The sequence below is a fragment of the Pygoscelis adeliae genome, unplaced genomic scaffold (assembly GCF_000699105.1).
Source record: "Pygoscelis adeliae isolate BGI_AS28 unplaced genomic scaffold, ASM69910v1 Scaffold199, whole genome shotgun sequence".
NCBI lineage: Eukaryota > Metazoa > Chordata > Aves > Sphenisciformes > Spheniscidae > Pygoscelis > Pygoscelis adeliae.
The window spans coordinates 818,109-830,112 of NW_008825495.1; the positions used below are offsets into that span (position 1 = coordinate 818,109).

The following is a 12,004-nucleotide window of genomic DNA, read 5'->3' on the forward strand; positions in this document are numbered from 1 at the left end:
CCACCCTAAAAGGTGCTGTTGGTAATACCTTGTTGTCGTGGTTTAACCTCAGTCGGCAACTGAGCACCACGCAGCCGCTCGCTCACTCCCCCCTCCCCGGTGGGATGGGGGAGAGAATTTGGAGAGTAGAAGTGAGAAAACTCGTGGGTTGAGATAAAAACAGTTTAATAATTGAAATAAAATGATAATGATAATAATATGATAATAATAATAATAATACACAAAGCAAGTGATGCACAATGCAATTGCTCACCACCCGCCGACCGATGCCCAGCCAGTCCCCGAGCAGCGGCCCCCCCGGCCAGCTTTCCCCAGTTTATGTACTGAGCATGACGGCACAGGGTATGGAATGTCCCTTTGGCCAGTTTGGCTGTGCCCCCTCCCAGCTGCCCCCGCCCAGCCACTTGTGCACCTCCAGCCTTCTCAGTCGGTAGAGCATGGGAAGCTGAAAAGTCCTTGACTAGTGTAAGCACTGCTCAGCAACAACTAAAACATGGGTGCGTTATCAACATTGTTCCCACCCTAAATCCAAAACACAGCACTGTACCAGCTACTAGGAAGGAAATTAACTCTATCCCAGCCGAAACCAGGACACTAGTATTTTGTCCATGCTGACTATTCGGTAAATTCTTGCTGCAGATACAATGTGGTCCAGGTTCAGATCCCAGTCTGAGGGCTGGGGAGCCAACAGACGATGGGACAGCAGGAGGCAACGTGGGAGGTGGTGACAGTAAAACAAAGCTTGGAGAACCCCAGCCATGGGAAAGAGGGGGGAATAGGACCAAATTTCAGTATGTTCAGAAAATCGGTAAGTGGGAGCAATAAGTCAAAGAGACAAGGCTGCCCGGGGGGAGTGGGTATTTTCTGAAGGATGAGAGAATAAGGTGGTGGTGAAGGAGACAGCAAAAGTAGTGAAGGACAAACATGGGCTTACTCACAAGCTCTGTTATGGCTTAAAACTCAGCAGGGCTTGTACAAATTGGACAAAGTGTGGCACATTTCTAGGACAGCATGAATAAATAGAGGACAACTGCCATTGAATGTTTAAAGCCTTGTTGCTTCAATGTTTACTTGTTAACAAATGGCCAAAGTAGTTAATGCTGGTAAAAACAGGATAAAAATGCAGAGGAGGGAAGGGCTAAATTATGTAGAAAAAAAATAGCTGCTTACAAATCATCTGAACTACCAGAATTTACCCCAAAGTACTTGAGGAACTGGCATATACCATCTTGGAGCTGTCACCAAATACCTTGGGACCCTGGTGGGAGGAAAGGGCTGCCAGAAAACTAGAAAAGCGCCAAATTACTGAGTAGTGATAAGTAACAGCCGGCACGGATTTGACAACATCGAACCGTGTTAGATGGACTAATTCCCTTCTGCAGTGAGAGGAACAGGCCCTGTGAATGGGGGGGGGAGATACTTGCTGTCTCACACATGGACACGGGTGATGCTTTTGACTCTGTCTCCCGCTGTGACTGGCAAACTCAGGAGATACGGTCGAGGTGACTGTGGTGGGAGGGTGTTCCCCAGGGGGGCCTGGGAAGCTGTTCTCCAGCAGTGGTTACCAGTCAAGGGAAGGGGGGCTTCCTGGTCCCGTCTCACTTCTGGTATGACTCAGGATTTGAAAGGGGATGAGTTCACATGACAACTGAGGAGATCCCCCTCCTCACCGTGGCACCTCGGTACAACCCTTTGGACACAACGCTTTGAGGGAGAGAGGTAGGCTACACCGGGGGTGGCAAGGGGGTAGGGGTGAAGAACAAGGGAGATTCTGGTGTGAAGCTCAGGAGCTCTCAGAAGCTTCACGGTCTGGACATTTTTCTAGAAATGGGGGCCATGTGGGTTGGCGAGAATCGCACCAGTGCCAGGTAGTCTTCCTGCATTTTTGCTCCTTGCGCGTTCAGTGATTACCCTGGTTCTTCTGGCCACAGCAATGCAGACCTAAGCCACACACCGGGTCTTTTTGACGCTCTTTGGCCCCCTTTTCCTCTCACCCTGTATGGATGGCATCTGTTCTCAGATCCACACCTTTGCACCTGCTTGTGCTGGAACATCTACTTTTGGGTTTGGGGGTTTTTTTTGTTTGTTTGTTTGTGTTCCTGAGACATTCAAACCATCAGAGTTTGAACGAGGGCTTCAGCACCTTCAGTAATTGCTGCTTCTCAGCCGCTGCACCCTCTGTGAACTTCATCAATGCGAATTCTCCATTTCCTTCCACACCTTCCAGAAAGTGTTAAATAACACAGTCGGGCTCCAAAACATGTTTGACGGCGGTTCCCCATTGCCACTGCATTTGGAAATGTCAGCCAGGTTTTACTGTTTAATGGGTTATACATGGACTTTGGGCTATTTTAATTTCTTAGAGGTCTGTTACATCGATTCTCTGCCAACTAAATGCGCAATCTCATCTAAAAAGTTTGTTTGACAGTATATATTTGCTTTAAATTCATGTTAATGGGCATTAATTACCCCAAAATTTTAATGAAATGAAGCAAGTTCATTTTATTAATGAAGTGAGTTCTATACTAACTTCTTATTTATACCCATTATTTTGTTTGGGAAAAATGTTGGGTTGACAAGTCAGTGTTTATTTAAGTCCTTCTGTTTATTCTTTTCAAGGGTTTGCACGTTAGTTTTCCTCTAGCCCTCTGAAATGCAATACTAAGTCTGGAGAACTCTCTGGCCACCACTTTTGAAAGTCTTTGTGCAAAGCTACCTGCACAGATCTCATGCAGTCTGCACCTGTAATGAAATTATCAGTGTAAGCACTTCAAGCAGCAAGCACTCTCATAGAAGACACAGCACACTCTACCAACAGAGAATTCTTATTTTTTCCTTTTAACACAGAGTATTTTTAAAGAAACTGTTGTATTAAACACTTGCTGATTTTTTTAAAGAGCTAAAGGAATACCACTGACACAGGGCTTAATCACTTTTAGAGCCCACCAGAACTACTGTTAGATACCACCTCTGCCATGGAGTCCTCAGGCTCGCGTGAGCTCTCAATCGTATCTTCCTAATTTAGTTTTTGAAGTGTTTTTTCTCCCTCTTAAAACAGGAAAAATGGTCAGAGCACATAGAGAAACAGTGGAATTGTCTCAGGGAAGAGAGAGAGATGCACAGAAGGGTTTAGTCGTTTATAACTCCTTGAACTCTGGCTTCCGCTGTCCTCTCCCCAGTGTCCCTCTTTGCTGCCCAGCCCTGGAGGCACCCGAAACCTCTACACCCATCACTCATTTCTCTCCAAATTAATGCAGTTACAGGTCATGCCTAAAGGGACCTCAGTTGTGATAGACCTGAGTTGCTAGCCACCTAGTTTACTAGGCTTACTAAGTTTACTACTAAGCTTACTTTACTAGTTTACTAGCTCGCTAAGATTTATGAAGCATCCATGAGAATGGGCCCTTCCCAAACGACAAGGGTAGCCATCAGGCCAGGAGAAAGGCTTCATCCGACCCTTTCTCCACCAGCGTGGGTGTCTCACAGCTGTTGCACAAGGCCATCGGATTAAGGTGTGTGCCAGTTTAACCTGATGCGTTCTGCTGTCCGACTCGTTCACGGGTGCTTTCCAAAGAACAGGGCTTTCCAAAGAACAGGGCTTTCCAAAGAACAGGGCTTTCCAAAGAACAGGGCGTGCTGAATACTCAAGCCTGCCAGAGAGACTTCAGCCACACTTCCAAAAAAAGGCAGACACAGCCTCCTGTCCCCACTTCTCTTACTGCAGAGCTGTCCCTGAGCAGGGGCAGAGCACTGCAGCAAGAGCGTGCTAGAGTTATAATCCAGAGGTTTACGGAGCAAACCCTTATAATAAATCAAAACAGGTGATGGCTTGCATGAAGTTTTAGAAAACTGCTGAGGGCTAGAAGAGAAACATCACCCACATCCTCCCTCCCTCCAAACCTGCATTGAGGTGTGCGCAAAGTAATCCAAAGCAGCAGCCCTCCGTTCCCGAGCACTGCAGCTCTCCTAACCTTCAGAGACTTAAGAGACATGGACAAGGGGGAAACAAAAAGGAACATGATTTGGGAATGACCCCCTGCTATTAAGTGCAAGGGGATTCTCTTCTAATGTGCTGTGAGTTTTGACAGTCCCACTGTTTCATAGGATTTCTTGGAGAAATGCTGCGAGGAAGAAAAGCCATTCCTCCACGGTGCTGCTGCGCAGAACAGACAGCTCCCATCTTTCTCATGAGTAGGTGGAAACGCCGCACACTGAAATCCTGCGCTGGGTGCCCGGCGTACAGAACATGATCTAAACCCTTCCAACAGAGACCCCCTCTCCCCACTCACGCTGTAGTGTCCAGGCATGCGGCCGAGTGTAACAGGCAGGGGCTGGATTCTGGGCAGAATCATTAATTCACCTTTTGCCTGCTAATCAAAACGGACACATCACCTATGTGAAATGGGTCACAGCATAGCTCTGTTAAAGTTTGCATAGCAGTTTCAGCTGAACGGCATGTTTCACATGAATTAATTTACCCTTTAGAACATTTAAGCAACCGATTAGATTACTATCTCAATCTAAGCATTTTTTAAATTATAGCTTAAAACTTTTCTCCTTACATAATCACTAATCTTATTTATCACACTGCGTACAGTTAAACAAGAGGTACGGCAGGAGCAGCCGGCATGCTCGGATATTAGATGGCATTCTTCTCTTCTTTTGTGCTGCTCTCCAGGTTCTCTCAGTTTTTCACCAGCCTTTCAGGATTTGCTCATTTCCGGATAACTTTCTTAAAGTCCATTTCCTGTGTTCCTGCAGATACCAATTTTCTTCTCAAAATTAGAGGTCTGCCTCTGTAAACCGAGTCCTTTTCTTTTACGCCTATTTTTCCAAGGAAAAAGGCTCAGTAATGTTTTTTGGAACCTCCAGTAAACTTAGCTGGTTTTGCCTGCTCAGAGCTAGTCTTGTGATTTGAAAAACCAGGTTCGCACCTCTGGACGCTCGCTAACGCTAGCTTTCAGAGCAATGCAGTTCACAGGCACGTGTGAAAGGGAACTCACCACTTCTGCTGACAGGGCAATAACAACCCCCGTATCGTCTCCACTTCTAGAAGTGCCGCTCATGCCATACTCCCCCTCTTAAAATTCTTGTAAATTATTGACTCGTGTGTATTCCGTACGCATCTCGTGAAAATAACAGAACTCTTGCTTTTAACTGTCCTGTTAAACTGGATTCTAGTCAGGTTCTTGTGAGTTGATGACAGGAACAAGACACTGAAAGCTTTCACGTCCCGTGAGCTCGTTGGTTTACAAAACCAGTGAAGTAACGGGGAGTCTTCCTGGAAGACATACCCAATCGTACCAGTCTCTATCTGTACCACGTGGCACTTATTTTGTGCCAGTTAATGTTAGAAGGGAAAGTAAAAATGGCCACGGCAAGTACCTTTCAAATTGTCTTCTCTAAGCTGTTATCCAGGACTAAACAATTTAAAAACCAACTTATGTTTTTAAGAGAAGTGACTTCTTTTGGTTTTCCTCAGCAGAAATTTTTAAGCAAACATACAAAGTACAAGTGCTGGAGAATATTTATTTTCACTGTATCGTGACATTACTCTCATTAGCTGTCTGTTTCGTTTAAATACAAAAATAATTCACAAGCAAATTAGTCAAATAAGGTTTTGTATGTCGTAGGTGCTGGTGCTTTGGAATTCCAGATGTAGTAATCAGAAGAAATTAGTTCCCGGGCTAAAAAAAACCCAAAAAACAGGCAAGAAAAATAAGCATTACAGGGTGCCTTACAATCAGACATTCCTTCATCCAAGTTAAGAGACTGCTAATCCATCCTTACTAGTTTACAGAGAAGGTATAATGGCCTCTTTAAACTGTAAGACTCTTATTATTATCTGAAAATCGTTTCTGATAATGAGACATTTAAAGTCTCAGCTTCAATTACCTTTACTAACGGTATTGCTCATGAGCTTAAAATTCAAACAGAGGTTAAGTCAAAAGCAGGTGGATGGCTTGGATTCTGTTCAATGAATATAAATTGCGTACTCGATATAAAACGTACAGTATGAAAATGTGGCTTTTTTTGTGTTGCAATTAAGGACTGAATGTGACCTGTCACAAAATTAACAGTGTAGATCACAGTTTTCAAAAGGCGTTTACAGACTCCTGCTAACATGACTGACAGAAGTTGCAACAGACAGATAGCAACAAATAAAAATGCTTCCATTAGACAGTACTGCTCAGATTTAATGAGTGCCTACTGTGTTCCCAATTAGTGTATTTTTGGTGCAGACTTGGAAGTAGTCATGTGTTAACTCAAGAATAAGCAGATTTGGTTTCTGCTCCACAGATTCAGTGTAGCACCACACCCACCAAGGGATGCTGGTGTGATGACACTGACAGCAGCAGTCTCACCTTGCACGCAGGAGCTGAGTTCTGCACCTGGGTATTTCCAATCCACACACCGCGTCTCTGACAAAAGTCTCCTAACCAAGAGGCCAGACTATGGAGAGGCATTCTCTGTCCCCCCAGTAAAAGTTCTGCCCTTACGTAGAACATAGTAAAACATCACAGGGCAAAGGGGAGAGAGCCCAAGAGAGAGCCTGACTTTGTAACTGAGTAGTAATAAGAGCTTTCATCTGAAAAGGAGATGCCAGTCCCTACCTCCAGGGACGCTTTAAGCGTCACCAAAAAAAAAAAAATACAAAGCAGAAAACAAAATTTCTGGCATGTCCCACGCAAATCAGGAAAAAGCTTTGTCCAAGTTTAGCTACATAATTTTTGTCATTGACATCCAGTTCATAACTTCAATAAGCAGTTTCAGTTAAATAAATGACATTTTTAGCAACTCACATGCAGTAATTTTGGGTTTTCCTGGTGCAAAGATCTGAATAGAATGCTGGTCTACATAACATCCAGTAAGTGTGAAATCTGGGATCCTAAAATACAGCTACAGAAAGAGGGAAAACATGATCAGATGCATATTGTCACGCTTGCTGCGCAAATACTGGCAATCTGTGTTACATGCTCGTGGTGTGCAAGCGCACTCCAAAGTGACAGGATGTCAAATCCTGTAAGCAAGAAAATGGGAAACTCCATGCTGAGAACAAAGAGGCTAACAATTATGTCTGATTTAAAATCAACGTATTTTCATAGCTGATTTAAGATAATAAAAAAATGACTACTAAGGCCTCTTTTCACAGAGCCTGCGACTTACTTTTACATAAGCAGTGTTCCCGGTGCAAACATAATCAGTTGGGTGCTCTTTGCCTGCAGTGCCAAAAGACACGGTTCCAGTCAGAGAAACTTCCAAAGATTTAGGGAACTTCTGTCCTAAAGCCAGAAACAGCATCTATAAGGAATTATACAGCTGGGCCTACGCTATACAAAACTGACTGGGGGAGGAAGTAAGAGGGCACAGGGGTGTTCTGCTTACCGATGACCCAGACCAGTAGGCTCTTCTCTCGTGACAAATCCAGTTGGCCATAACTGACTTTGTACTCTAATTGAGCGATTGGGCCCCTACAGCATGACAGAGGAGAAATAAAGCCATTGGAATTGGTATCATTCAGTATTTGTTAACACCCATTTTGTTAAAGAAAGCAACAAAATGCTGAAAGATGTTATTTATGTGCATACAGACAAATCATACCTATCTGAGCACACCGCTAATTTCAGGAAAGAAATTACAGAGCAGGAGGAAATCACCATGGTCTCAACCTAGTAATCATAGAAGAGCTGTTGATATTTTACAGTCTTCAGTTCACTGACAGCATTTTACTAACACTATGATCAGCATCAGCAACTTTGTATCGTTTAATCTTCAAACTTTCACGATAATTATGTGACAGCATAGTCATGGCAGTTGTCAGAGAGGCTTAAATGAAAACTATTGTTTTAATTTTAAATAACTGTATTTTGACAAGCTGATCTGTAGCTAGGATTAGCAGCCTTAAGGAACAGGTAACCCTGGCTTGGAAGTGATCTCAAGACTTAATCCACCAGGAGGATTGTAGCAGGGTTTCACATGAAAAAACACCACAGTGAAACAGGATGCGCACCAGAAGTATTCAGAACGTTACCAGGTATTCCGGTATGATTCTGTATGCTGGAAATTACAAGAATTCCAAGGGGACTTCCCGCCATTTGCAAGGTCGGTGTCCACTGGTAGTACTTTGATGGAGCATAATCTGTTATCTTGACTCCTGACAGGTTAATTTCAGAAAGGTCACAGAGAAATGGAAGAAATTTATTTAGGATTTCTTTATTCTTACCTGTTGAAAAAAGGTACACGAGCTTCACAGTACTCAAAAGAATTCTTTATGCTTTCATGAAGCTTTAAATTAACTGTTATTTTTAACTGTGATCCCTCTTCAATGAGTTGATAACATCCCAAAATTGGTGGAACAGGAACCTGGAAAAAACTATATTCATTCTCAAGATAAATTAACACCATCATCATAAGATCAGTTATATACTGTTTTAATTGCTAAAGTACTTTAAAAAATAAAACCCCATTAATTGCGGAGTGGTTTTGAACAGTATATGCCAAACTCTTCAGGCTGCTTGTGATAACATAGATTTGTGGTATATGCACTTGATTTCTCAGCCTGGATTCATTTTGTCAAATTCAGGCATCTAAGCGGTTCATTTAAAGTAAGAGCAGCCATGCCAAGCAGTCAAAGGTACTGGCACCTCCTGAACGTGACTCAGATGACTCACATCCCGCAGTGCCCTCTAAGCAGTTTATTATATAAAAAGCATTTTGCCCGCCCAAATCGGACTGAAACTCATTCAGACACGTTCAACAACACAGGTATTTTTATTTCCCGTTTGAAGACTGGAAAATAGCGAGGCTCAGGGATGTTATTACCTGGGAAGTGTAGTAACACAAGTTGAATGAATCTGAAGGAGGAATGAAAGGAAATTTGTAAGGTCCATTATACACAGAATCATCCAGTGGCTCGGCACTACTGGACATCAGCATGGCAGGGTCAACGGAAGTCACGCAATGATGGACCACGATATCTTGGAGCGGAGGACCATTAGTCGGGAGGTTCAAACTGAGGGTCACATTTGGTGCAGATCCCTCTATGTCACACTTGAAAAAACGAAGTCAAGAAGTTATTCTAAAATATCTCCCTCAAGTCAGGATTAGATGTTCAAAAATCAAATATAAGCATTAAAAAAAAAAACAAAAAACACACTAAACATTTTCAGATGGCTTCAAACATTAGCACTGACAAATACTTTCAAAACAAAGTCCCTTTCCCATTTCTGTAGCCTTTCCCACAGTAGGGCTAGTGATGCAGTCTTAGCGAAATGTCTCTTAATCGACAAGTTCTCTTGAGCAAGAAAACAGCAGGTAAGCAAGCCAAGGACTTACTGTATAGCTACATCATTATGTTACATAAACACACCTGGTGACAGCCTAATTAATGCAGTTACTTTTACGATTCAAGCATGCTATTAATGGCCACTGTGGTCCCATGTCAGCTTTCTCACAGCAACCACGTGCAGCACATCCATTGTCTCGTCCCTCCGTGTGCCAGCTCAGCAGCGCGCGATTACACCAGGGCTGTCTTCTTACGTTAGGCCATCCGCTCTGCAAGATGACCTAGAAACTTGGCCCTCTGAGAGCGGGAAGCTCTTCACCCACATAATCCCTACCAGCATGGCTGGTGGGAAATAACCTAGCCTTCGGAAGTGCAGTACTTAGGTTGGCTTCCTTCGGAGATGAGTATCCCACCTCTTGCAAATAATTAAATTACCATGATCCACTTTATTAGGTCTTTCTCCTCTTAAAACACTGGCAGTTACAAATACACTGTACCGGGATAATACAGTGTGCGTCCTAAGCGTAATTCAGAACGAAGAATGTTAAATACCATCAATTACAGAAAACACAAATTTTAATGGTTTCAGAATTATTATTGATCTATTTAGTCAATATTCCCCAATTTTTAATATTAAACCATGAAAACCATTGTCACATACAAAAACGTTCAAAATAATTATACAACCAGTTTCTTTCACCAGATTCTGTATCAGCGGTTCTTATGTCAGCCAAACAAACAGCATTTGTGGATTCAAAATGTTGTTGTAATACAATAAAGTAGGATGGAAGATTAAACTTCTGCTTGGTAGGAAAATTAATTAAAAATGGTCATGTAAAGACACTTGTAGAAGACTCATTCAGAAATTCTGCTTCTAATCATTATTTAACACATTGCTTATTAGATAGCTGGAAATAAACTTGGTGTTAGCACCACCATTTCTTAGACTCTATATGCAAAGACTGTATGAAATGATTTCTCCCGATTTAATTTAAAATAAGAAAAATTTGCGAAAATACATGCAATGTAGCTACTGCTGGAAATTTAAGTCCCATAAATAGTTACTGAAAAAATGCATGAAGCATGCAGGAAAAAAACCAGTAAAGATCAAAATAAAAAACACTAATGCATCAGTCTAGTATGTAACAGTTACACTTGGAAATATTAGAAATTCACTGATCACGTACCAAAGCAAAATGGCACGAGTATTTACTTTCCCAGTGTGCTTGCATGAAAAATACTTTGGTCAAACTTGCACATAAAATGCTCTCACCTTGCAATTTACAGCTCCATAAACTTGCCACATGTCCACAACGTCTCTTTTGTCATACTGCATACACTTGACTTTTTCAGTGATGCAGACGTTAATCTGAGGTTTGCCTTTATACGTGTTGGACCTCCAAGCCGGTTGATTCTCATCCGTAGGCGTTTCCTGAATGTCATCAAACGAGCTGTTTAAGCTGCGTATGTTTGTGTTTAAGGGGGTGCCAAGCGGACAGGCCTGTATAAGCAGATTTCGAAGCTGGCCTATTTTCGCGCTCATCTCAGCTTCATTTTTCCGACTTGGGGAGATGTAGTCCACAATGCCTAACAAAAGAGCCAGTCCTTGCGAGAGCCCACTAACGGTGAGGAGGGGTGGCCGTGGCTCCAAGCTCTCCTCAACTAGTGGAAGACACGCATATATCAGACCACTCTTCTGAAAAGCAAGCACGGGCCAGAGATCCCCTCCTTCGGTGCGAACTGAATATACCGATGAGTGATTGATTCGAGTACAAGTATCTCGATGCTCCGCAAAAATATGGTCATCTATGAGTCTCAGTTCGAAAAGCAAGGCTTTAAGAAAAGCGCTGTCAGATGGTACAGGCACATGTGTTGACCCGTTGAAGGTCTCAGCACGTATTTCAACGGTGGGGTAACGTCTGTGACATGGAAATAACAGCGTCTTAGCGCTACTCATCTTTTCCCACCCAAAATATCATACCAACAGAGTTCCGAGAAGGAGAATCACGCAATCCCTTTTCTGGCTGTCAGAGAATGCAAAAGCATTATAGAAGTCTTTGGAATATTGACATAATCAAGGATGGGTTTCTCTTAGGTATTCAAATAACTCCCAAAGGCCCGCCTGGTCCTAAAAGTAACCTCGCTTAAGTGGAAGCCAGCAGCGTCCTGATAGAAACGGCGACGGGATCAGAATCTAAATCTCTGCCAATAAAACTATTTCAGGAGTAATTAGGATTCATTCTAGCAGGGGAATTTTTACTGGAAACTTTGAGCAAATACATTCATTCATTTTTTGAATAAAACGTGAATCTGTGTGTCCACCCCTCCTGTCGCACAAAGGTATAGGATGTTTAAATTACACTAATGAACCCAAGAACAACTCGCACCAGTGCAGCGAAACTTCAACAGCGAAAATTTTCTAAGAGGTGAGATCACACTGCAGACAAGTTTTCAGACATTTAAGAAAACAGATGTCCCATGTAATACAATTCAACTACAACAGCTTTTTGCCTAGGTATAGTATGCTACTGCTACAGCTTTGCTACTCTACCAAATACTATGAGACAGTGTAAGGGAAGTTACTTATATACAGGTTCTTCATTGCTGTTCTGAGCTTACGCAATTGATTTGCAGCAGTTGCTTTAATTGATGAACTAGAAATCTTTACAATAGTATAAATACAGAAAGATTTCACTGTACATAAGTCCATTTTTTCCA

At 42.6% G+C, this 12,004-nt stretch overlaps 1 protein-coding gene across 1 annotated transcript; it reads right to left on the minus strand.

The window, feature by feature from the left end:
- Window positions 1–5,515: 5,515 nt before the first annotated feature.
- On the minus strand, window positions 5,516–11,243 carry AP5M1 (adaptor-related protein complex 5, mu 1 subunit). Its single transcript, XM_009331334.1, has 7 exons — window positions 10,560–11,243; window positions 8,824–9,051; window positions 8,225–8,364; window positions 7,387–7,472; window positions 7,168–7,283; window positions 6,804–6,900; window positions 5,516–5,687 (listed from the first exon to the last, which is right to left on the minus strand). Exons 1-7 carry the CDS (start codon window positions 11,241–11,243, stop codon window positions 5,605–5,607), a joined length of 1,434 nt encoding a protein of 477 aa, XP_009329609.1. The 3' UTR covers window positions 5,516–5,604.
- Window positions 11,244–12,004: the final 761 nt, after the last annotated feature.

What these genes read in the sequence shown, in the direction of transcription:
- AP5M1 (XM_009331334.1), bottom strand. Translation starts at nt 11,243, where the DNA reads ATGAGTAGCGCTAAGACGCTGTTATTTCCATGTCACAGACGTTACCCC. An exon ending in TGTGTTACTACACTTCCCAG is followed by an intron (nt 8,365 to 8,823) that starts GTAATAACATCC and finishes AGTTTTTTCCAG; the next exon opens with GTTCCTGTTCCACCAATTTT. An exon ending in CGTGTACCTTTTTTCAACAG is followed by an intron (nt 7,473 to 8,224) that starts GTAAGAATAAAG and finishes GTCATGCTGTAG; the next exon opens with GGGCCCAATCGCTCAATTAG.